At 40.7% G+C, this 26034-nt stretch overlaps 1 protein-coding gene across 2 annotated transcripts in view; it reads left to right on the forward strand.

The window, feature by feature from the left end:
• The window catches only part of mipepa (mitochondrial intermediate peptidase a), a 172719-nt gene that overhangs the window by 7078 nt on the left and 139607 nt on the right, over positions 1 to 26034 (forward strand). For both annotated transcript variants that reach the window (XM_078545421.1, XM_078545422.1), the window contains exons 4-10: positions 1846 to 1932; positions 3051 to 3114; positions 6511 to 6693; positions 12556 to 12712; positions 12792 to 12840; positions 16046 to 16106; positions 21990 to 22042. In XM_078545421.1, the coding sequence (XP_078401547.1) occupies positions 1846 to 1932; positions 3051 to 3114; positions 6511 to 6693; positions 12556 to 12712; positions 12792 to 12840; positions 16046 to 16106; positions 21990 to 22042 (654 nt within the window). The remainder of the gene's footprint in view (positions 1 to 1845; positions 1933 to 3050; positions 3115 to 6510; positions 6694 to 12555; positions 12713 to 12791; positions 12841 to 16045; positions 16107 to 21989; positions 22043 to 26034) is intronic.

A 26034-nucleotide genomic window follows, 5' to 3' on the forward strand; every position in this document is an offset into this window, starting at 1 on the left:
AAGGAGGTGTAAAGCAAAAGCCCCCAAACTGGGGGATTAGCGAGGTTATTGGGGCTGGAGAGTGTGTGAGGTGAAAGTGCTGGTAAAACGCAAAATCTACTGATGCTGCTGCACATATCTTCCACTGGCTTCATGAGGGTGCATCTGGCTCTTGATCTTGGCCAGTCTGTCCTCATTCTCCAGCCATCCCTCCCTCCCCAACCCGGATAACCTTGCCATGCCCCAATTTGGACACCTTTGTTTTAGACCTCGTTCGCTAATGTCTCACAGTTCTAGCGCTTGCATTTATGTGTTGCATTTCATATTCTCTTTTGATTATTTAAACACGGTGATCAATGTAGTAAAGAGAGCAACTTGACAGCAAATGATTATCACTGCCTAGAAACATCTTATGTATTATGTTGCCCAATTCAGTTCAGCTCAATGAAAGCTCTAGTCAAAAATATCAAGCCCATCCCCAGGGTTTGGGAAAGGCTGAGGCTTACAAATGTTAAAAGCTTCAATTAATTTGTTAAAGGCATCTGAGACAGTCCAAATTTAATCATGGTATTGTGGAATTTTTCTTATGTGCTTATTTTGGACATTAGATATGGTGCGAATAATACAAGTGGAAAAAATCTGGTAACAAAATGGCTATATTGTATAACCATGTGATGAAGCACTTTCCTAATCAAGTGGCAGTTATTGTGTGTCACAGACTGCATCAGGAAATTGACATCAGTGATATTGAAATACCTATCATATTATCACCTACAAGAATAACGAGTACTGCAGCTTCTTGTGAGTTCAAGCAAATGCGTGCCTTACATACTAAATTTATTTGTAATAGGCAATCTAAAACAGGCTATTTGAATCCTATTCTTTCCCACTGATATTCTCAATGTTTGAATGTCTCCATTATTTATTGTGTTTGCAACTGAAGCTGTTTTAAAATGCACACAAAATATTGGTGCAGTATATATTTATTTAAATTTTGGGCATAAGACATATACTCTGACTGGGGCAGATTCTACTGTATCAACCCTGTTTAGCTGGGCAATTTGACTGTTACATTTTGTCGGTGCTCAGTGTCATCTTTGCCTTATTTTTAAACCTTGACAGACCCATACTCTTCAATTTTTCCATGTAATGGTGCCAGCGGTGTATATTTTTGGTTTACAGAAACTCATTCTTCTTTGTACCATTTTGCAGTATATTTTGAGGGGTTATTTGTTAAATCTTAATTCTGACACTGCTGTTAGGGGAAATATACATTGATAAGCAAATTGGGATTCACCACTCCTCTGGCTGGAAAACATGGAGGCCAATATGCAAAGGAAACAATTTTTTTTCTGGAGAACAGTGCTTGGAGACTTCTGAGCAGCAGCAGTTTGCGTTCAAACCAACTGAAGAGTTCATGTTCTTGGAGCAACTGAAGTAGTGGGTCTGTTACTTGATGAGAGAAGTGCTGACCCACTAGTGCGAATATCAAATTTTAGTTGGAGGTTCTCCCAGATGCTAACAATGGCAGTAATCAGTCTTGTGGAGTACCATGTTTGAGTCTGCCACCAAAAGTGTCTGTGCGCACCGCTGTGGAATCTTCATAGAGAACATAAGGACTGATCCTCCAGGAGCAGCAACAACTAATCAAGCAGCGATTGAAGTAATGGTGTCTGATGGAAGTCTGCATCAACAATACATTCATTTCACACAGCATACAGATCTGAAATATAGCCAGTCACTGCTCACTGAAGCAATAGACTCTGTTCAAAGATGGCCCATTGGGTGGCACTAATATCGAATACATTTTGCATTTTTTCTGCCTTTTTTGTAACATTCACAGTGAGTTATGTTTATCCTTTTTAGGTTGAACACTAATATTGAACTTTGTAATAGTTTGAAAAACTTATTGAATGATAAAGAAGCCATGGATTCCCTGGATCCAGATACAAGGTATTTTTATATTCTGTTCCCCAATTCCCTTTCACCCAAAATCTGAGAAAATCTCAAATTTTATGCCTAAAAATAAAATACAGGGCTGAAATTCAAAGTGTACTGAAAGGTCTATGTTATGGAAACACTACAGCTTGACTGTAAACAGTCCGTGGACACATCTGGGTTATCTCAATAGATACTCCTCCGTTCAAAGTCACTGGACACCCCTCAAAGTGAACCTTACCTCCCTTTGATTTGGGGTATACCTTTTTCTGCCTAATATCTAGGTAACTATTAGAATAACCCAGCAATTATAACAGTACATTGGCTACTGGAATATGTCATATGTGTCTCCCTTTGAATATGACAAACTTTTAACCAATAAGTGGTCTTATTTACATGTGATTGAATAATGAACAAAACGCTGTTTAAATATTGAGATTTTTATTTCCCTACCTTCCTTGGTGCATCAAACAACAATGGCAACTTTCTTTCTCTAAACTTGGACTTTTAAACAAAAGGTCACCTGTCAACTCTAGCTAGCGGGTGATGGACTAATTACAATGAACTTTAGAGACTTGGCCTTAACAGCTGATGACTAATATTGAAACAATCTGTAAATGACTTGGTTACTTCAGTAAGCTCGCAATCACCATTGATACTGGTGGAGTGAAGGTACTAGAATTTAGTTTGAGTATTTCAATGAGCATAATGACAGAGTGACTGAAGTCCTGGGAGATTTTAGTATGGCGGAAGTATTAGCAGAAGCCACTTATGCCACAGATTGGCATTACAATAGTGCCAGTTTTCAGGAAAATGTGGACTAATCTTTCTGTCTACTAAGCTGTCAGTCAGAGAGCTTGGGAAATGAAGGATTCTGCCCTTCTCTTGGAAGCCTCAAACAGCTGTCTTTCGCCACCTCAGATTGTGGTGTACCATCTTAACTCTGACCGGTGTATTCGTTAACATATCACAGAGCATCTGTAACAGCTACTTGTGTGCAGGTAATATCTTTAACTAAAATTGAAGTGTTAAATTTTATCTAATTGGGAAATAATGCCATAATATTTCACTTTTTAAAAATTGCCACTTTAACCTTGATGAAGCTCAATTATATTTGATTTTTCAAATTACAGGAGAGTCGCAGAACTGTTTATGTTTGACTTTGAGATCAGCGGAATTCATCTGAATGAGGAAAAGGTACTTTAATAAATAAGATTATATGAATGAGGAAGGTAGAGAACTTACTCATAGGGCACCTTTCGCAAACTCAGTTTGTCTGAAAGCCCTGTGCAGTTGGTTAAGTACTTTTTGAAGTGAAACCCTGTTATAATGTAGGGAAATGTCTCATCCAATTTAGGGACACCAATGTCCCACAAGTAGCAATTAGATAATGACCAGGTAATCTGTTTCTTTTGTGAAGTTGGTTGAGGGTCTGGACACCGGGAGAACGACTCTGTCATGTGTCATGGAATGTTTTACTTCCTGAACTTTTTGTTCTGGAAGTGCACAGCAAATGTTTTGCAGTACTAGAGCTTGGAAGCGAGTTTAACAAGGGCATGAAACATGATAATTACTTCCAGAATTCTGTGAAAATAATACTTAAAAGTAATAGGGATTATGAATTTCTCTAGATTACTATTCCAAGTTTCTGCAGGAGAATATATTAAACAGTAATTTTGGAGAATTATCTTGGATTAGTACAGCACAGAAGGAGGCCTTTCAGCCCATTGAGTCTGCTCTAGCTCTTTCTGAGAGCAAACAGTTAATCCCATTCCCTGGCTCTTTCCCCATAACCCTACAATGTTATTCCCCCTTCAAATCTTTATCTAATTTCCTTTTGAAAGCTACTGTTGAATCTGTCTCACTACACCATCAGGCAGTGCACTCCAAATCCTAGCCACTCGTTATGTAAACAAGTTTCTCCTCATGCTATCTCTGGTTCATTTTTTAATCACCTTAAATATGTGCTCTTGGGTTATCACTCCTTCAGCCATTGGAAATAGCTTATCTTTATTTACTTTTTATATAAGCTCTTCATGATTTTAAACACTTCTATCAAATCTCCTCTTAACCTTCTTTGCTTTAAGGAGAATAACACCAACTACAAAAATCTGTCCATAAAACTAATCCCTCATCCCTGGAACCATGCTAGTCAACCTCTCCTGCATCCTCTCCAAAGCCTTTATGCCCTCCTTAAAGTGTGATGTCCAAATTGGACACAGGACTACATTTAGGGGCAAACACAAAAGTGTTTTATGTAGGTTTTGCATAACTTCCTGGCTTTTGTATGTCTCTATTCATAAAACCTAGCACCCCCCCATGTTCTTTATTACATGCTTGGTCAACCCAGCCTGCTACTTTAAAAAACTTTGTGCAGAAACACTCACAGGTGTCTCTGTTCTTGTATCCCTTTAAAATTGTACCATTTAACTTGCATTTTGTTATAAAATAAGGAGAGACAATACATCATCTCATACTTTTCTACATTGAATTTCATCTGCATGTGCCTGCCCATTCCACCAGGCTATTTATGTTATTTTGAAGTCTATTGCTATCTTCCTCATTGTTTGCTATACTTGCAAGTCCTGTGTCATCTGTTAGATTCAAAATTGTGCCATGGACCTCTAAGTTCAAATCACTAATGTATATCAAAATTGGACCTTGGGGAATGCAATTGTACACCTCCCTCCAGTCTTAAAAAACAGCCTTTCACCACAACTTTCTATTCTTTATCTCTTAGCCAATTTTGCATCCATGTTGCTTCTGTGTCATATATCTCACGGGTTTCACTTTTTCCAACAAACTTATCTACTCTTAAACTATTTTTGAATGTCCATGTATGCATTGTCAACTGCGCTGCCCTTTCCTACCCTCTTATCAAAAATACTTTTTATTCATTGATGAAATGTATGTGTCGCTGACATGGCCAACATTGACACGGCCAACATTTATTGCCTATCTCTAATTGCCCTTGAGAAGATGCTGACTTCTTGAACTGCTGTAGTCCGTGTGAAGGTATTCCTCCTCAATTTGCTGAGGTTAGCTCTTCTCTAGTTAAGTATTTTTATTCTAGATTGCTCCTTTGTTCTTCTCCATTATTAATTTAAACCTTATGATACTCTGATCACTGTTCCTGAGAAGCTCCTTCACTACAACATTTCTCCACTTAATACATTTCGTTCCCCAGGACTAGATCCAACAATGCTTCCTTCCTTTGGCGGGAAACATGCTGATAAGTAAATATTATATTTTTTGCTTAATTCCTTTACCTATTTCAACCTGATTTTATATCTGTGTATGTTATATATATGGCATATTGTTAATTTCAAACAAGCCACTGTAGTTACTGTTATAATGTAAGATGCACTGCAGCTAATTTGCACAGAACAAGATCCCAGAAATGTCAATAAGATAAATAACCAGATGATCTGTCTTAGCCGTATTATTTAGGGGTCACTGTTGGGGAGTACATCTGGAGAATGCCACTGGTCGTTTTCAAATAGTGCCATGAGATTTTTACATCCACCTGAGAGGGCAAATGGGGCCTCATATTCATGTCTCATTTAAAAAAAAAAGTGCTAGTAATTCAGAAATACACTGAAGTGCAAGCCTTGATTATACACTCTTTTCCTTTGAGTGGAATTTGAGCCAATGACTTCTGTCATGGAGGCAGGAGTGCTACCTCTGAGCCAAGGCTGACACCGTGTTCTGCATGGGCAAAAAGCAGCTGCCGTTCTATGCCTGTGATGTCCCGAAAAAGCACTGAGATGAATGATCTGTTTTTTGGTAGAATTGGGTGTGGAGAAATATTGGCTAAGACACCAGGAGAATTTCCTGTACAGTAGTGTCAGCCTAAATCTGAGCTCAAGTCGTGATGTAGTATTCAAATCCACAACATTTTGGCCCAAAGGCTACCAACTGAGCCAAGCAACCTCAGGAGAGAGGCAGTACAATAAAGTGATTTTACAAGGGAGATCAACAGAACAGTGGCATAATAGCTGAAAGATTGACTTTCTTGAATTAAGTTATAAGAGTGGAGGTGCATACCAGGACATATGATAGAAGATTCCTTATCAAAAGGGGCCAGACCTCTCTGGAGCTGCATGAGAATTGCTTTGTGACTTTGTGTGGGAGAGAACTTGGGCCACAGTTTTATAAATCATCAGAAATTAATGCAAATCGGGTGGGAACATTTGAGTAGAGACCATGAGGCAACCTGCTGCAAAGTACTTTCCAGTGTTGCCATGAAACTAGTCACTTGGCGATCAATGAGTCTCCCTTTTCCTTTTCTGTGCAAAAATACCTGGCTGACTTGTATCTCCCCTGAATAACATAGTTGATATAGAAGATGAGAGGGCTGATCTGTATTCAGAAAGTGTGTTGCGTATACAGCCTATAAGTTCCTATTCATTAATTTTGGTAAGTGGCATATCATGGATTATTTATGTGATTTCCTGCAATTTGCACCTGTGAAATCAATTGAAATAGCCAAATTATGGCTTAAAGTTACACTGTTCTGTCCCTCCCCACGATATTTGCTTCCTACTCCTCTCACACATATCTATGAATATGTTGTGTCTTTTGTCTTTATAGCGTAAAAGGGTGGTAAACCTTAACGTTCAGATGCTGGACTTGAACAATAGTTTTCTACTGGGCACTCACCTCCCAAACAAGATTGACCGAAGTGCTATCCCAGAACACATTCGTCACTACTTCTCAATGCAAAAGAATCATGTTCATGTTAATGGCCTTCATGCAGATTCACCCGATGACTTGGTAAGTTTGATCTTTTGGACAATGTTTAGAGCGATTACTTCCTTTCTGTGTGTGTATGCACTTTATAGATCATCTGCTTCATATATTTAATACATAGATCTAATCATTCATTGTGATGCAATTGCAAAAGACTTGCAGTACCCAAAAGATGTTCTAGTTAAGGTTAATTTTGCATTTATAGTAGAAGATGTTTAAATGATTTGCATATGAAAATGTTGTTAGGACTGCAGGGTAAGCAGTATGCTTGATGGACTACTGGATTCTAGTTCTTGCTAACCGATGTTCCATGGTATAAATGTATCTGTCTCCTTTGCTAGGACAAAATGGTACAAATTTGACTTTTGTTAAAACAAGACTGGTCATGCACTTGTTAATGTTGGAAGAGCTCTGAGGGAATGACAGGACATCAGGGAGAGAATTCCACCAGAGCCAGAGAGTTGTGATGCCCACCTGCTGCTCAGGAAGAGGGAATGGTGCTGCAATTGGGAATTGAAACTGAGCAGCAGGAAGTTAGAGACAACAGGCTGGGAGAGGGAGTAACAGTGTTAGACAAAGAGGTGACTGGAACCCATGGAGCCAGGTGCACAAAGAGAGGCAGCAACATAATTAATCAGTTGTATAATTGGTTTTGGATCTGGCTCGTTTTCTTTTCACTTCAGAATTACAATTGATTCCAACCATATAAAATATAGCATGAATTACAATTTGTGATGGGCAGCATTTGGTTTAAAAGGTGCAACTACCACCATACACTACTTTTTAGCCATGGCATGACAGCAGACATCACAGCAGTGTAGACCCTTGTGTAGATATAGTGTGTCCAACCATTTCAACGTTACCCCATTGTTTTTTGTATTTTGTACCATTAGTGATAATTTTGAATCTTTGTTTAGCTTCAAAATATATGACTCCACTCATTGCTTGGAGGCATGAGATCCCAGGCTGAAGTGTGTATTTCTATAGCAACCTAAGCTCAGTGTCATATCAGAGATTGGGGAACCAACCTAGTGAGCCTTCAGTGTACCACCTCTCCAGTGCCACTATATCCTTTCTTAAATATGGAGACCAAAACTGCACACAGCACACCAGGTCTCACCAAATCCCTGCTCAATGTAATGTGACTTCCTTAATCTTGTTCTCCAATCCCCTTTGCCCCTTGCAGTAAAGGTCAAGATACCATTTGCCTTACTAATTGCTTGCCGTGCCTGTACTGTATGGGTCCTTGTATGGGTCCACTCAAATCTCTCTGAACATCAACATCTCGAAGCTTCATGCTGTTAAAAAAATATTCTTTTCTGTTCTTGCTGCCAGTGAATACCTCGCGCTTCCTGACGGTATACTCTGCCACCTTGTTGCCCATTCGCTAAATCTGTCTCTATGGGAATAATTTTCCCGTGTGTAAGTGGGGGCGGGGCCCACTTGCCGACACGTAAAATAACGCGCGGTGATGTTGGGCGGGCGTCCCGATGTCATCGTGCGTCATTTAGATTGTCAGTTTGGTGGGGGCGCAGTCGCGTCAGCTGCACGCTCGCCGAACTGTCAAAGTCCTATTATAGCCCTTAAGAAAGTAATTAAAGCTGTTAATGCTGCCCGTCCAACCTTAAGGTTGGCGGGCAGGTGAAGAGCCCAGGTGGCCTTCGCATTTTTCATGAAACCTCATCCACGGGCGGGATGAGATTTCATGAAGTGTTTTACAATGCAATAACAGTTTATACTTTTATTCTTTGACATGTCCCAGCTCATGTGATAGTGTCACATGAGGGGACATGTTTTAAAAGTGTTACAAACCTTCATTTAAAACTTTAGCACTGAAACCAATCTCCCTGAGGCACCTCCGTGCCTCGGGGAGATCTCTGCGCTCTTTTGCGCACATGCACTAAAGAGCGCAGAGAACCTCTCAGGGAACCCTCCCCCGCCCGCACAGGGAACGCTCAGCGCTTCTGGGTGTGTGTCACGCTGGGCGGGCCTTAATTGGCCCACCCACATAAAATGGTGGCATGCACCTGATCAGGAGTGCTCACGCCTGCTCGCCCCCGCACAACCCACCCCCCCCTTGCAGGCGGGTGGAAAATTCTCCCCTATCTCTTTGCAGCCTCTTTTTGTTCTTCTAGTAGCTTACATTTTCACATAGCTTTGTATCATAAGCAAACTTGGTTACATTACTCTTGGTGTGTTCGTTTTAATATAGTTTGGAATTATCTGAAGCCTCAGCACTGACCCATGTGGCATTCTACTAGTTTTAGTCTGTCAGTTTGAAAATGTCCACTTATCCTTGCTCTCTGCTTCCTATCTGTTGATAAATTCTCCATTCATGTTAATATGACCTTTGCCCCCAACTCCATGAGCTCTGACTTAAATATTTATGAGTGAGGGGAATCAAGAAAGTTCACAGTTCCACTGAAATTTTATAAATTGCTTTGCAGAGCCACCCAGTGATCAGAGCCTGTATATGCAAGTTACTCAACATTTCTTTATAAATTGAGACATTATATAAAGTTTACAGCACAAAAGCAGGCCATTCACGCCAGTTGGTCTGTGCTGCCATTTATTCTCCACCCAGGCCTCTTCCAATCCCTCCTTTATCTAAGTATATCAGTGTAACCTTTTATTCCTTTCTCCCTAATTGGCCCTTAAATGTATCTATGCTATTTGCCTGGTGTGGGAGAGAGTTTGATATTTTTATCACTCTTTGGGTATAAACTTTTTCTGGAATTTCCTATTGGTTTTACTGGTGACTATCTTATAGTAAGGCCCCCTGGCTTTGGTCTCCCCCACAAGTGGAAACATCATCTTATCTACCTTATCAACCCCTTTCAATTTCATTAAGCCTTTCGTATCTCTAGTCATTGCCTGTGAGGGGTCAACCTTTCTCCATAATTTTTTTTCAGGTGCTTTGTAACCGTCTAATTTTCTTTGGAGTTTTTATGTAAATTTGATTAAATCGAAGTTGCACTTCTCCCTTCTGGTCTTGGAAGTTGTTCTGTGTCACTAGAATAATTTCAAATTGCTGTATGCTAATTTGAAGCAATAAAGAAGCAATAAACTGGGGGTAAAAAAGGTGAAGAAACTGACAAAAGTTGCTGTTGGTTAAAATTATACTGCATGACTGTGCTTCTTAAATTTCGGCTGGAAGTTGCATACTCTGTGAGCACCTTTGCGATCCTGAAGCTGAGAGGATATTTTCCCTGGCTAAAGAGTGTAGAACTATGGGATCATAGTTTCTAGGGGTCAGCCATTTAGGAGTCAGGATGAAGAGAAATTTCTGCATTTCAAGCTTTATGAATCTTTGGAACTCTCTACCCCTGACAGCTGTAGGTGCTTAGTCAGTGGGTATATTTTATAATCACATCTCCATGTGAGACACCACACAACTTTGAATAAAATTGTAAATCCTATTCGAGTACCATCTACAGAGATCATGACCAAAAGCATATAAATGCAACCAGTATGCATGGATACATTTAAAGTAGAAAATTCCATAGGTAGACGTTGAGCCGGAACTTTTAAAATGGAAGCGGTAACGGATGTACCAATTTTAATACATTGATTGTTTTGATAAAAGTATAAAATTTCAGTTGGTGCATGTACGGAAATGCACCACTGTACCAATGATAATCCTGGCTGAACAAACGTATAACGGTTTACAGGAGTCAACAAAATTGGATGTTTTGATTAGCATAGAGCTTTATAGCACAAAAAGTGGCAATTTAGCCTAACGTATCTGTGCTGGACAGATCTTGTTAGATCTGTTGCCTTACTCTCTCCTGCATCTTTCTTTGCTTCAATATTGTTTGAATCATATCTGTTTAAACTGGATTTTTAAAAATTTTCAAAAATATGGAAAGACATTGCTGTATTTGGAGGCTGCCAGAGAGTTCTTTTTGAAAAGGGTCATAAGTTCACCTTGGAACTGTCAACAAGCAGGCCTCATCTAAGCAATCACCTGAGCCATATTGTATTTGAGAAGGCGTTGTTTGTTTTGAACTGCAAAGCACTTTAATTAATGAAAAGCTAGAAGACAAAAAGTGAATCACATGGCAAAGAAAAAACCTAAAGTTTGAGCCTGTGGTTTTGTTTTCAGTCTTGTTGGGGAAAGGCTGAGAACAGAAGTCTACCCTGATTAGCTCTCCCTCTCTGCTTTGTGGAATCATGTCTGGTTCTTGACCTAAAGCCAGGTAATCTTCATCTGAGTGTAGTTTGCCTGCATAATTTTGGACTTGTTAGCTGAGACAGGAAGAATTGGTCCAGCTATACCCCTCCACGCTGAAGCATCGTTGGTGAACTTCTCAACATCCACTGGGCCTGGCGGCCTGTTTTCAGCCGAGGGGACTTCAGACTGAGTTTGTAATTCATGGAGGTTCAATGCTAACTATAGATCAGATCATCCAATATTCTATACAAAAGTCACCTGATTGTCTTTTTGCATTCCCTTCGTGCCAATCTTCTATGTGCCTTTGCCTGAATTAGTGCTCCTTTGCAGTGCTATATCACTGACGGCAGCATGGCAGGAGAAGGCTGCTGATTTTCAGTTGGGAGACTGCAGGATGACCTCTAGATGGTCTGGCTCCAGGAGACCTAGATTTGTCCTGCACCACTTGGCATAGGTGGCAGTAATCTAGGCAGGCTAGCTGATAGGCAGCAGCAAGTTTACTGGTGGAATGACGGTGGTGGGAAGATGAACTCCGTCATCCTGAGAGAGGATAGAAGGTTAGTTCTCCGATGAGCCACTGCCACTCCCCTTTGTTTGCATATCCAGCAGCCCTTTTTTTTGTACACTGCCCAATCAAAGTTCTCATCCGAACTCTCTGCAGCAGAGCTTGTGAGCGACCTTGCTGTTCAGCGAGCTGGCACCTGCGCTACCCTTTCCCTTGTCCTGGCTGCTAGCCATGCGTGCCATCTCAACATGTGAAGATCCCAGCTCAAAGCTACCTTCTAAAGTACACACAGTACCAGGATCTCAGCTGGTGGCTGCAAGTATCAAAATGAGTGACTTTTTTTTATCATCAGTCTCTTCTCCCTTGTCCACTTTTTGCTTCTCCATGGTCAGATTATAATTCTTCGGTATCTGAAAGGAGGAAGGTATAGTTAAGTTGTAGTGAGGACGAGGTTGGGCGAGAGTGGGGGTAATGGGTTAGGGGGTGTTGTTGAGGGAAGTAAGAGGTGCATGTTCAGACCAATTTCAGGTTGTAAAGAAAGAGACTGATGGGGGAAGTGGATTTTTTTTTATTTGTTCACGGGATGTGGGCATCGCTAGCCTGCATTTATTACTCAACCCTAATCGCCCTTGTTCAGAGGGCATTTAAGAGTCAGCCACATTGTTGTGGGTCTGGAGACCAGGTAAGGACAGTAGATTTCCTGCCATGTGAGATGGCAGATTAAGTATGAGCTTAAAAAAAACAAATTGCTGGAAATACTCAGGTCTGGCAGCGTCGGGACAAAAATACTTTTTCCACCCCCATTCCCCTTTCGTAAATAAACTGGTTCATGTCAGGATGCTGATAGCCTCCTAGCATCATATATTTGTAAGCAATCTTAAAAAGTGACACTTGGCTGACTATGTGACATAGAGAGCATTAGACTTGCACATATGCAGGAGTTACTGATATCTTTATTTCCCTTAATGGAACTAAGGTAAGCTGTACTACTGTGCTGCCATCTAGACTGAGATCCGCTAACAGCATTGACCTTCTTGTCTGTAAAATTTAGTCCTTTGGTGCTTTTTTTCACTAGGTCATTGGGGGAGGGAGAAAATAAACATGTACTTGGCAGTATCTGTGTATTGCAACAAGTTCTTTTTGTTGATCTTGGTGAATCACTTTTTTTCCCCCAAATGTCTAAAATGTTCCTATATATGCCCTCTAGGTGCGCGAAGCTGCCTACAAGATCTTCCTGTACCCCAACCCTGAAATGCTACTCTGTTTGGACCAGCTATTGGCTTGTAGGAACCAATTGGCACACTTAGTTGGTTATGAGAGCTTTGCACACAGAGCATTAAAGGGCACAATGGCTAAGGACCCAGGTAAAGCACACCATGGTTGTGGTGTTTTTATTTATAATATCAATGCTGCTTATTAGCTGGGATTTTATTCTTCTTTCAGAAACCGTGATGTATTTCCTCACAAAATTGTCGGATAAGTTATCTAAAAGGTAGGTTTGTTGGCCCCTTTGTTACTATGGTCTCTAGGTTTTATCTCTGTCTTTATTAGTACTTTGTCTTTAAGAATTGTATAACTGCACATGTTTAAGTTTGTCCTTCACACTTTCTCAAAACCAAAAATCTTGCAGCTGATTTGCTGATGTGCAAGTTTATAAAGTGTAAATTTCTTAGGAGAAAGTGAACTTGTAGGGAAATAACATGTCTGCAGACTAAAATACATTTATTTACAGAGTGCGTTGTACGTAAAGCTGCATATACTCTGTGTACAGTGCTTAGATAGACTTCATTCCAAAGAGTTAAAATACCCTTCTTAGAACCTAATTCCTTCCACAGTTTGTGTTTTTTTTTTGCATTCAGGTAGTTAGACTTATTTGTACATTTTAAACCTTTTGTTAATTCCTGTATCTTTACCTGACTGAGTTTTAGCAATATAACTAACTCTCTTTGCTTGTTACCTTAAGAAACCTGACTGGCTTATTTCTTGCACATATTAAATTGGCAATATCACCACCTTTTTAAATTCAAGCTCCATTATAACCAACACTTCTAGGTGACTTCATCTAAAAGCAAGTAAGGTTCCACATTGCCATTAATGATATCCAGCTCTTAATCACCAACATCTCAATTGATTCCTCTGCTGCCTCATTGATTTGTTTCACTGATCTGTCAAGCTGCTTTTCTGATGTCCAGTATTGGCTGAGAAGAAATTTCCTCCAATTAAATATTAGACAGGCCAAAACAATTGTTTTCAATTCTTCCTCTTCCTAGCCATGCACTCTAACGTTCTCTCTGGCCATTTTCTGACACTGAGCCAGATTGTTTACAACCTTGTCATCCTATTTGACTCTGACCTGAGCTTCTGACCCTATATTCTCTCGATCTCCAAGACTCCATACTTCCATCTCTGTAACTTTTCCTGTCTCTGCCTCTTGCTTCAGTTCACCTTCTGCTGAACCCCTCATTTATGCCTTTGCTACTTCCAGACTCAATTATTGCAATGCTCTGCTGGCTGCCCTCCAAACTCTGTAGACTTGAATTATCCAAAACTCTTCTGAGTATATCCTAACGCACACCAAGTTCCAGCCACTCATCATCCTTGTGCTCGTTAGCCTAATCTGATAACACCTTGATTTTAAAATTCTTATTGTTTTTCAAATCCCTTAATGATCTCTTCCCTCCCTATCTCTGTAACCTCTTCCAGCTCTATAACCCTGTGAAGTGGGAAAGATTTAAAGAAGCAATTCAAAATGTTCAACAAAAATATATCCTATTGAGAAACAATTTATCAAGAAATATCCATCCGTGGCTTACTACGGAGGTTAAGTATAATATTAGATTAAGAGTCTTATAATGTTGACATGGATAGTAGCAAGTCTGAGGATTGGGACTGTTTCAGGAGCCAGCAAAGGAACACCAAAAAGTTGATAAATAGGGGGGAAAAGTAGAATGAGAGTGAACTAGCCAGTAATGTGAAAACAGATCATAACTTTTACGAATACATAAAAAGGATGAGAGTAGCTAACATAAATGTTGGTCCCTTTGAGGCAGAGACAGGAGAAATTATCATGAGGATTGAGGAAATGGCAAAGACATTGAAGAAATATTTTGTATAATAAGGATGAGGAAATTAAGGTAATTAATATCAGCAGGGGGAAAGTACTGGAGACACTTAAGGGACTAAAATCCTCAGGTCCTGGTGGCATACACCCTTAGCTTCCTAAAGAAATAGCTGCAGAGATAGTGGATGCACTGGTTATAATTTTTCAAAATTCCCTAGATTCTAGAATGGTCCCAGCGGATTGGAAGATAGTAAATGTAACACTGCTAGTCACAGGAGGAAAAGGGAAAGCTACAGGCCACTTAGTTTGACGTCTTTTGTTGCATAAAGAATGGAACCTATTATTGAGAGCACCTTAACAATGCACATAGAAAATCATAGTATGATCAACCAAAGTCAACATGGTTTTATGAAAGGGGAATCATATTCAATTTATTAGAGTTCTTTGAGGAGGTAACTAGTAGGGTAGATGAAGGGGAACTTGTAGATGAATATGCTTGAATTTCCAGAAGGCATTTGATAAAGTGCCATACAAAGGATTAATATACAAGACGGGCGTGTTTGGCAGCATGAGTGGACAATATGGTGAGAAGGCGTAAACCAATTTTTGGCAGTCGTGAAACCAGTTTGTGATCATCCACTCTGCCCTTCAGTGGCGGGTCATGTTTCCTGCTGTCCAACGTCGAGAAATTAATTTTAATGCAGTTGCTGCATCTCATTATGCCTGCATGCTGGAATCATCCCCCCACTGCAAATTTACTTCCCATGTCGGCATGACTTTGGACCAATGTGATTTATGAGTGCCTTTAAAAGGCGTGCACCTCACGAGCTGAACTTCAAGGGGAACTTGGAGGTGAACGCACACAGCCATGCGCAGCGCTCGCGAGGATCACCCATGGGATATCAAGGAAGAGGTGCTGTCCATTCGTGGGGGTGGTGGGGGGCACAGATAAGTCACTTTTTCCCATCTGGCTTTCAGTGCTGTGCCTGGGCAAGGGTTCCAGTGCAGGTGGCAGGGAACAAGGCAGCACAGACTGATGGAAGTACACGAGCACATGCCGGGGGAGGGTGAGGGAAGCAGCCACATACTTGGTGAAGCTTGTCAAAAGTGAGCATTCTTCCACAGCTGAGACCATTCAGCAGCAGCTCCATTGAAATTCTTACAGTCGGGCCTCTGAAGCATTTCTGTCCACTCCACTCAAGCAGCGCAAAAACATAAATTTGCCACCAAATGCCCTGGAAATTTTCAGCCCTTGGGTGCAGGCTGCAAATTAAATGCGTTTTAGGGGGCTGCAGAACAATTGGACGACTGGGCAAGTTGTAGAATCCCCTTCAAAAGGTGGCCGTGGAGCAGTCAGTGGCGGAGGCACTTACAGCCCCTTGCCATGTCTTTATTCAAGTTGGATCAGTATCCCTCATGGTTCAAGCTAATAGTGCATTCTTGTAGTGGGAGTTAGGAGAATGCCTGAGCTGCTCTCTCCCCCCCTGCGCGCGCGCTCTCCTCCCACCTTGCGCTCCTCCCCCTCGCGCTGCTCCCCCCTCCCCCCCGCGCTCTACATAAGTGCCAATCGTTATGCTGGCATTGATTTTTATGTTTCTTGTTGTTTCACGTCTGTATATATATATATATTTTACAGAACTGAAAAAGATTTTTGTATGATGCAAGAAATGAAGAAAAAACTAAATCCAAAAAATTGTGTAAGTATTTTTCTCATTATCCAAATCAGTTTATTTGCACTATGGTCTTCCTTGTTTATTCTTTTGATTGGGAAAAAAAACATTGGCATAATATGCCCGTGGAAGGTTCTGTAACCCCAAGATGCTGTTGGAGCATTTTTTTTACCAGGAGCTACGCGGCCTAGAAACTGCTGGATAATTGAGGTGCTTGAAGACACTCAACTGTAATTTTTAGGCCAGGATTTTCCCCTCAGTGATTTGGGGGTGGGGCCCGCTCGCCAAGGGGAAAATGACACGGGACGATATTGGGAGGAACCCCCGACGTCATCCCAGTCCCTTTAAATATTCACGAAGGCGGGTGGACAGCGAAATCAGCTGTCTTCCCGCCGACCTGTCAATGGCGCTTCCTGTCGGGAAGACTACTGTTCGGGCCTTAATTGGCCCGCCTGCCACCGAGCCAGTGGTGCCCGCCCGCCCATTGAGGTAAGAATTCTGCCCTTAGTGTTATCTCACCAGATTCCCACAGCTCAGATTGTTTGTTTATTTTGAGAGGCCATTCCTGACCTGGAAATATTATTTCATGCTAACATATCTCCTGTGATGTTGCTCAAGGTGAGCTGGATGATTCACTGTTACACAACTTTCTGTTCTGTGAAATCTAAATGAATAGCTTTCATTATTCTATAGATGTTTGTACATTACCTTTTGTATTTAGTTTTTCATCCCATCCCAACTTTAAAGCTGAAAATAGATTAAATGTTGTTCTAGTGAGTGGCTTGGAGGGGAACTTGCAGGTGGTGGTGTTCCCATATATCTGCTGCCCTTGTCCTTCTAGATGGTAGTGGTCGTCTGTTTGGAAGTTGCTGTGTAAGGAGGTTTGGCGAGTTCCTGCAGTGCATCTTGTAGATGATACACACTGCTGTCACTGTGTACCAGTGGTGGAGGTAGTGAATGTGTGGATGGGGTGCCAATCAAGCGGGCTGTTTTGTCCTGGATGGTGTCAAGTTTCTCGAGTATTGTTGGAGCTGCACTCATCCAGGCAAGTGGGGAGTATTCCATCGCACTCCTGACTTGTGCCTTGTAGATGGTGGACAGACTTTGGGGAGTTAGGAGGTGAGTTATTTGTCACAGGATTCCTGGCCTCTGACCTGTTATTGCAGCTACAGTATTTATATGGCTAGTCCAGTCCAGTTTCTGATCAATGGAAACCACCCAGGATGTTTTTGGTGCGGAATTCAGCAATGGTAATGTCATTGAACATCAAGGGGCGATGGTTAGATTCTCTCTTGTTGGAGATGGTCATTGCCTGGCACTTATGTGGCCGAATGTTACTTGCCACTTGTCAGCCCCAGCCTGGATATCGTCCAGGCCTTGTTGCATTTGGACATGGACTGCTTCAGTATCTGAGGAGTTGCGAATGGTGCAATCATCAGCCAACATTCCCAATTCTGATCTTATGATGGAAGGAAGATCATTGATGAAGATGGTTGGGCCTAGGACACTACCCTGAGGAACTCCTGCAGTGTTGTCCTGGAACTGAGATGATTGACCTCCAACAACCACAACCATCTTCCTTTGTGCTAGCTATCACTCAAGCCAGCGGAGAGTTTTCCCCCTGATTCCCATTGACTTCAGTTGTTCTAGGGCTCCTTGATGCCACACTCTGTAAAATGCTGTCTTGATGTCAAGTGTAGTCACTCTCATCTCACCTCTCGTGTTCAGCTCTTTTGTTCATGTTTGAACCAAGGCTGTAATGAGGTCAGGAGCTTAGTGGCTCTGGCGGAATCAAATTGAGCGCCAGGGAGCAGGTTATTGTTAAGCAAGTGCAATTTGATAGCACTGTTGATGACCCCTTCCATTACTTTACTGATAATTGAGAGTAGACTGATGGGGCAGCAATTGGCTGGCATGGATTTGTCCTGCTTTTTGTGTACAGGATATACCTGGGCAATTTCCCACATTGCCAGGTAGATGCCAGTGTTCTGGAAAAGCTTGGCTAGAGGTGCGGTAAGTTCTGGAGCACAAGTCTTCAGTACTATTGCTGGAATATTATCAGGGCCCATAGCCTTTGCAGTATCCAGTGCCTTCAGCTGTTTCTTAATATTACGTGGAGTGAATTGAATTGGCTGAGGACTGGCATCTGTGATGCTGGGGACCCGCGGAGGAGGCTGAGATGGATCATCCACTCTGCACTTCTGGCTGAAGATTGTTGCCTTATCTTTTGCACTGATGTGCTGGGCTTCCCCCATCATTGAGGATGGGGATATTTGTGGAGCCTCCTCCTCCGGTGAATTGTTTAATTGTCCACCATCATTCACGACTGGATGTGGCAGGACTGCAGAGCTTAGTTGTGGTTGCAGAATCACTTAGCTCAGTCTGTCGCTTTGCTGTTTATGTTGTTTGGCACGCAAGTAGTCCTGTGTAGCTTCATTTTTGACACCTCATTTTTAGGTATGCCTGGTGCTGCTCCTGGCATGCTTTCCTGTACTCTTCATTGATTTAGATTCCTGAGGCAATGAGATTGCTTCTGAAGGAGGTGGGACCTGTACAAACCAAACAGCTTGTACTTTAACAGGTCCGGGACAAATACCCTTTGCAGTTTTGCTAGTATTGTTGAGAAGGGTCTAAATTAACTTGGCATGGGGATGGGACCCTAGAGTGTTTTTGAAGAGAGAGAAGCTGGAAATGAAGGCAGAGAATTTGTATGTGTTTGGAAGGGAGAGGAAACAAAAGCTAGAAAGTAGACGGCAAGGATGTTTGGCAGTGCTAAATGGTGTATACTTCAATTCAAGAAGTGTTGGAAATAAAGCAGATGACCTAAGAGCACTGATTGACAAGTGGGAGTATGACATTATAGCTATTACTGAGACATGGCTCAAAGGAGAGCAGGGGGAGCAGCTTAACATGGCTAGCTACAGGCTTTTCAGATGAAATAGGGAATGAAAAAGTCATTATTGATTGAAGTAACAATTACAACTGTCAGGAGGGATGATATGGCAGAAGGATTATTAAATGAGGCCACATGGGTTGAACTGAAAAACAAAAAAGGAGCAATCATTACTGGGAGTGTACTATTGACCCCCAGACAGTGGGGATGAGAAGAACGCATATGCAGGCTAATCTCTGAGAAGTGCAAAAGCAATAGAGCATTAATAATAGTGGGTGATATCAGCTAGCATGGAATTAGTGTGAAAGGCATAAATGCAGCAGAATTCCTAAAATGCATTCAAGAGAACCTTTTTAGACAGTATGAAGCAAACCCAATAGAGGTTGTTCTGAACATAGCTTTAGTGAATGAAGCTGAGCAGGTGGAAGGGATATCAGTTGGGTGCACTTTGCTCTTGCTCATTCTGTGTTGCATGTATGCCATCTGTTATTTTGGGTCAGACTTCTGCATAAGCATCAAGGATATGTGTTGGAAGCATGTAAAAGGCTTGCTATAATCAAATAAGGTCCTCCTTGTTGTAAAACTCTGTGTTAAGCAAAGCTGCCCCAATGCTTGACACACCACATGATAAATTTGATAATGTGTGGTGCCAACAGACAGCAGTTATTTAAAGGATTCATCTTCAATGTAAGTTAGTCGCTGATTTTGTTATTTAAGTTCTGGAAGGTTTTTTTAAGCCTTCTTTCAGCTTTCTACAACTAAATTCTAAGTTCTGACAGCAATCTTTTACTGGTGCTGAACTGCTTTTGACTACCATCAGTTTTATTGTAATCGTGGGTGATCTGGTAGCACTGCCTTTGGGGTGGAGGAGAAAAGGGAGTCGTGAAGAGAACATAAGAGGTTAGGAGAAGTGGGAAGGAGAGGGCATCCACATCCTGTCTTCCAGCTTGGTTCACTGAGCCGCATTGTGTAAACTGTCCTTCCTAAAATTTTGTAAAATTGCTACATTGGATCTCTGTCAATCCACAGTTTCAATTCTAAATCAACCAAAACTTGCATTTTACCTCAAAAGGATCTAGTGTCAGAAGTCATTTTAAGGAACAAAGGATGGAATTTTTAAAAAGTTCAGAGCAAAAGCCTTTAATGGATGCTATATCACCCACTTCCTGAGTTTTGCAAATTTCCCTTTGCACCAGAAAGTTAGCACCTGTCTAATATTACATCCTACAACCTTGACTGGGGTAAGTGAAATTTCAGAAAAAATGTTGTCAACATTTTCGTGAGTCCTTAGAACAACTCTGTTGAATATGACAACTAATATGATGAATCTGCCACCAAACAGTGAACCTCACACAAGTGTTTAAGAAAGCGAGACTAAATGTGCAACTTGGGGTTAGATTATATTACCTCCAAGGTACATATGTTTGTAACTCAGTTTATTGACCATTAAAGTTATTGCATCTTGATGGATAATGTGCGTGTTCCTACCCTGAAGCCTCCTGTCGTGCATCTAGTCTCTTACGGGTTTTTATCATAATTGTAGATTCCATGTTTTGTGTGTATTGGAAAATCACCAAATATATAATGGCGAAATACCAAGGACTACTTCAGATTATTGTTTAGTGCGTATTGAATCAAGTGAGTTTCAAACTATGTAGCGATCTACAAATGAAGTTGAATATAGAATCCTAGAAAGCTGAAAAAAGAAATCCAATATATTCAAAATTGAGCAGTAACCTATAAACAGGACTAGAAGCTGTTTCACTCACAAGTATGACTACTCAAGTAAATCAATAGGATCTGTAAATAGCCAAATTTTTAGGACCAACAAAGACGGGAACATTGGTCGCATGGCTGAGGCTTGTGCTTGGAATCATTTGTAGGTCAAAATAAGAGCGGAATTTAAGTCAAATCAAAACTACTACATTAAATGCCAAATACCTGTCAGTGTTGAGCTTGCCATTTCAAAGGTTACTGTTCCTCTAGATTGTGAATAATGTCCACTCATATGCATAGCTCATGGATGATTAGGGCAAAAACAGTAACATTTATAAGCATTCAGATGAAAGAACTCCCTGAAATGTTAACTTTATTTCTCTCTCCAGCTGCCTGAGCTACTTAGTACTTGTAGCATTTATTGTTTTTATTTCAGATTTCTAGCATCCACAGTATTTTACTTTTGCAACTTTTGTTATGGTGTGTTATCTGCCTTATCTATTGCTATTGATATGACTGAACTATCTTAACCTGTTATGCTTTTATTATTCATGTAAGCTGCATTTACAGATATGAAGATTCACTTTCAGTAGAGTGATGTCTGTCAAGCGAAGCCACCCTTTGTTAAACGATTACTTTCCTTTCTTTAAATGTCCTTGACAAACCCTTGGCAGATAAAGCACTTTCTGAAACTCTAAGCAAGAAAACAAAAGATATAGCTGGTATACAGTTGGTGCTGTTAAACCGTTTACAGGATGGACAGAATTTTAAAGCCTGTTTTGGGCATCCATCAAACTTCCTTTTGGTTTCTACCAAAATAAGATGTTGCAAAGAAAAATTAATGCCTAACTTAGTTGTTTCGCCTGACAGAGATAACTTTGTTGCATTTTCCATATTAACAGCTTCAAATCTATTCTTCTGCAATTAGCTTGTGACATGCACAGTTTTGTTTTGCTCGGGATCTACAGTAAAGCATTACTGCTGATAATGGGTTTTTAAAAAAAGTAGGTGGAGGTTTCCAGGCTGAGGCTTTTAAACATCATGGAAACAAGGGAATACTAGACTGGAAAAAAAACGAAACTCATAAAGGACAAAGTTCAGTGATTCTAGTGAATGAGGTGGAAAGCTTGATATTTGGGGAGAGAAATAATTAAGAAAGAATGAACACTTTTGGTCTTGTTTTACTGTGATAAAGCATTTGTCAAATGTGTTGTCACACATTTTTATCTTGAATTAGTGGTATGCAATAATACACATAGTACATCATAGCAATTTTTAATGACAACTTTTTAACATTGCAGGAGTTGATGCCTTGGGATCACCCTTATTATAGTGGTATCCTCCGTGCAGAGAGGTAAGATATGCTATTGCATCACCTTTTTTTATTGAGAGATATAATTCCTATGAGTTTCATTGCTACTTTCATTTAATTATTTTGAGTTTAGGATCGACAATGTGCTGAATTAGAAAGACATTTTAAAGCCTGGCATGATCCTAGTGTTATGACCCGATTCTCAATTAGAAAACATTTATTTATTCAGTACTTGTAGGTTCAGCCATGCCTGTGGAGATTAATACAGGTTGTTTGGGAGCAATAGAAATGGCTGCAATTGTTGGGAATCTACAGGGAAAATTGAGAAAATTCTAGGCAGCTGTGGAATACACTCCTTTTGTGGCTTTTGGTTGTCTATCCCTTTCATTGAAATTTTAAATAGAAGTGTGCTTTTAAGCTGAATCTCATGCTGCCAATCCTCAAAGTATGCATCTTGGACAACCAGAAGTATCTGAAGGTCAAATGAACTGGATTTTTTTTTAAGTCTAGTAGGCCTGATGATTTACTTTTAATGATATTTTCCCAAATGCCACTGAGTTTCCACTGACAGCACAGTTATTTGCAGTGATGTCATGGAGCAAATTTTAACTGCTAGCGGGCTTCAGGTAGGAAACCATGCTGGAGATTTACATTCCCAGGTTAGCTGATCTTTGCAGAATGGTGGGTTGGCACAAAGTAACTTCCATTTAAGAAGATAAAATTCACACAACGTAGAATAGTACAATGCAGAAGGAGGCCATTGATTCTGAGCCAGCTCCATTAGAAACCAATCCAGTTAATCCTGCTCCAAGTACTTTTCCCACATGCCTTTTTACTTCTTCTCGTATTTACCTTTTTTTGAAAGCTTCTATTGAATCTGTGTCCACCTGTCAGACAACATATTGCAATTCTTAACTACTTATTGCATAAAACAGTTTTACCTCCTGTTGCCTCTAATTTCTTGCCAATCACCCTTAAATTTGTGCCCTCTGGTTACTGACCCTGCCATCATTGGAAACAGCTTTGCTTTATTAACCTTTTTCATGATTTTAAACACCTCTGTCAAATCTCCTCTTGGCTTTCTTTGCTCTAAGGAGAATAACTCCAGCTTCCTCTCTCTCTCTGCATGCAACTGTAAACCCTTGTCCATGGAACCATTCTAGTTAATCACTTTCTGTACACTCTTCACATCCTTCCTAAAGTATGGTGCCCAGAATTGGACACAATTCTCTAGCTGGAGCTGAACTAATCTGTTATATAGGTTCAGCATAACTTTCCGACTTTTGTACTCTGCCTCTGTTTATAAAGCCCAGGATCCCATAAGAGGATAATGGGGCTCATTAACTGCTTTATTAATCTGTCCTGCCAATTGCAGAGATTTGTGCACAAATACCCTGGGTGTCTATTTTGCAGCCTTTTAAAATATGTGCCATTTAGCTTATATTGTATTTCCTCATTCTTCCCAAAATTTATCACCCAACATTTTTCTGTATTGACTTTCATTTGTTTTTTATCTGCCCATTACACCAACCTTCTACGCCCTCTTTAAGTCTATCACTATCTTCCTTGCTGTTACCTACCAAGTTTAGTGTCAACTGCAAATTTGAAATTGTGTCCTGTGCCCCAAGTCCAAATCATTTAATGTATATCAAAAACAAGTGGTCCTAGCACTGAACCCTGGGAACCACCACTATATGCTCATTTCAGCCTGTAAAATAACCATTCATTGCAACTGTCTCTTAGCTAATTTTGTACCAATGTTGCTTCTGTACCTTTTATCCCATGGGCTTTAATTTTGGTAATGGGCCTTTTATGTGGTACTTTATAACACTTTCTGAAAGCACATATACACAAAACCAACTGCACTGCCCTCTTCTGCTCTTTCTGTTATGTCATCAAAAGTCAAATTAATCAAATATGATTATGGTGGCTATCCATGATTAGTCCATATTTGTTTCGCAAGTTTCCTCACAAATTATTGTTCTTTCCCACCACTGATGTTAAAGACTGGCCTGTAATTGCTTGGTTTATCATTTTCCCCTTTCTTGAGCAAGGGTGTAATGTTTGGAATCCTTTATTCCCCTGGCTTCACCACTATCTAAGGGGGTTTGGGAAGGTTGTGGCTAGCACCTCTGCCGTTTGTACCCCAATTCCCTCAGCAGGCTAATTGCATTCCATTCAGGTCAGGTGACTTATCCACTTTAATTACCGATAGTCTTTCTAGTACCTCTTTATTTTTCTCATCCCGTGCAAATTGGAGCAGGAGTAGGATATAAGGCCCCTCGAGACTGGGCTCATCCATTGTATAAGATTATGGCATAAGTTGGTCCTCAATTCCATTTTCCCAATGATCCCCATATTTCTTGATTCCTGTATCTATTGCAAATATCTATTTACCTCAATCTTGAGTACACTCTGACTGAGCATCCACAGCCCTCTGGGGAAGGGAATTCCAAAGGTTCACAACCCTCTCAGTGAAGAAGTTGCTTCTCATTTCATTCTTAAATGATCGAGCACCTATCCTGAGACTATGCCCCCTAGTTATAGACACTCTAGCTAGGAGGACAACCTCTTGGCATCCATCCTGGTCAAATGCCCCCCAGACTCAATGAGATTACTTCTCAGTTTTCTAAACTCCAGAGTATAGGCACACAATTTGTGTAATCTGAGAACTTCCTAGTTTGCAGTAGTTTTTTCAATGTACCCTTCCTTGATAAACATCATGCAAAGTACTCATATAGTACCTCACCCAGACTTCTGCCTGAATTAATAGATCTCCATTTTGGTTCCTAATTGGCCCCACTGCTTCTCTAACAACTCCTTTTTTATTCTTAACATTCTTGTCGAAGACATATGGAACTCTTTTATGGTAGCTGCCAATTTATTCTTGTACTAACTCTTTGCCCAGTTATTTTCTTTTTCATTTCTCTATGCACTTTATTTTCAGCCTGATTCTGTCTGTATTATCAAACTGACATCCATCATATGCCCTTTATTAGTTTGGATCCCTGGTCATGAACACTTAAGCTACAAGTATGCGCATGTGAACATTGGATGAGGAAAAGCTTGGCTACAGAACAAAAATAGTAAAAGAATTATTTTTAAATATTGCGCTCTTAAGGCAAAATATATTCACACTTGTTAACAATACTGAGATGGAAGGTATCCTTGTGTTAGGAAATAGAGATAGTTTAAGTAAGTTATAGTGGTATTTATGGCTGTTAGGAATGAGTTTTAACTTTAAAGTTTAAGTTTGATTTGTATTCCTGTATCTGGTGTTAAGAAAGGTCAAATGGAGTTTTAGTTTCACTTTAAAAGGGTGCTTGCATTTCTAGTAAGGTTTTTTTTGGACTGTTGCAGCTAAGTTAAATAAATAAAGGTAGAAGAATTGAACTGTTGCCTAGCAACAGCTGGCCAGAGAAGCAGGTTCTTCACCCCCCACCCCCTGCCCCCACACACACGTGAGGAGAAGCAGCAGTTTTGATTTGGAGCTGTGGAGTTCAGTTGGTTTTTTAGTTGCTGCCAGGAGAGACTGGAGCAAAGGGGACAGATAGCCAGTCCCAAGCTAAGGAAAACCCCAAAGATCCAGGGCAGTGGAAGAGGGGAAAGTCCAAAGAAAACCTTCTAGTCAAAGGAAGGACAGGAACCTGGAAAAGGTCCATTTTTAAGTGAAGTTAAGAGTGAAGGGCAAGGGAAAGGCCAAGCTTTAGATTTAAAGAGACAAAAGTTGCAGAAAGTAGATTTAAAACGAGAACATTTTGTAAGAGGCAAGAAAGTCCAAAGAGATGGCTGAAGGTCTGTAACTCTTTGCTATGGGCATGTAAAACAGTGTTGTATTGTTGACGGCTGAGTTGGCGAGAGTGATTGTGTGGAAGACAGTTTGAATGGATGTGGTGACCCAGGGAAGAGGAATATTGGAAGGAGAGTTCGAAACCCTGAAGGTGAACCCTTGCAGAAGGCATCTAAGAGAAAGCATTGGTTTGGGAGAAGATTTCAAAGCGAGTGCTTGAAGAGTGGAGATTGAGAACCCTTGT

The sequence above is a fragment of the Cetorhinus maximus genome, chromosome 7 (assembly GCF_964194155.1).
Source record: "Cetorhinus maximus chromosome 7, sCetMax3.hap1.1, whole genome shotgun sequence".
Classification (NCBI taxonomy): domain Eukaryota; kingdom Metazoa; phylum Chordata; class Chondrichthyes; order Lamniformes; family Cetorhinidae; genus Cetorhinus; species Cetorhinus maximus.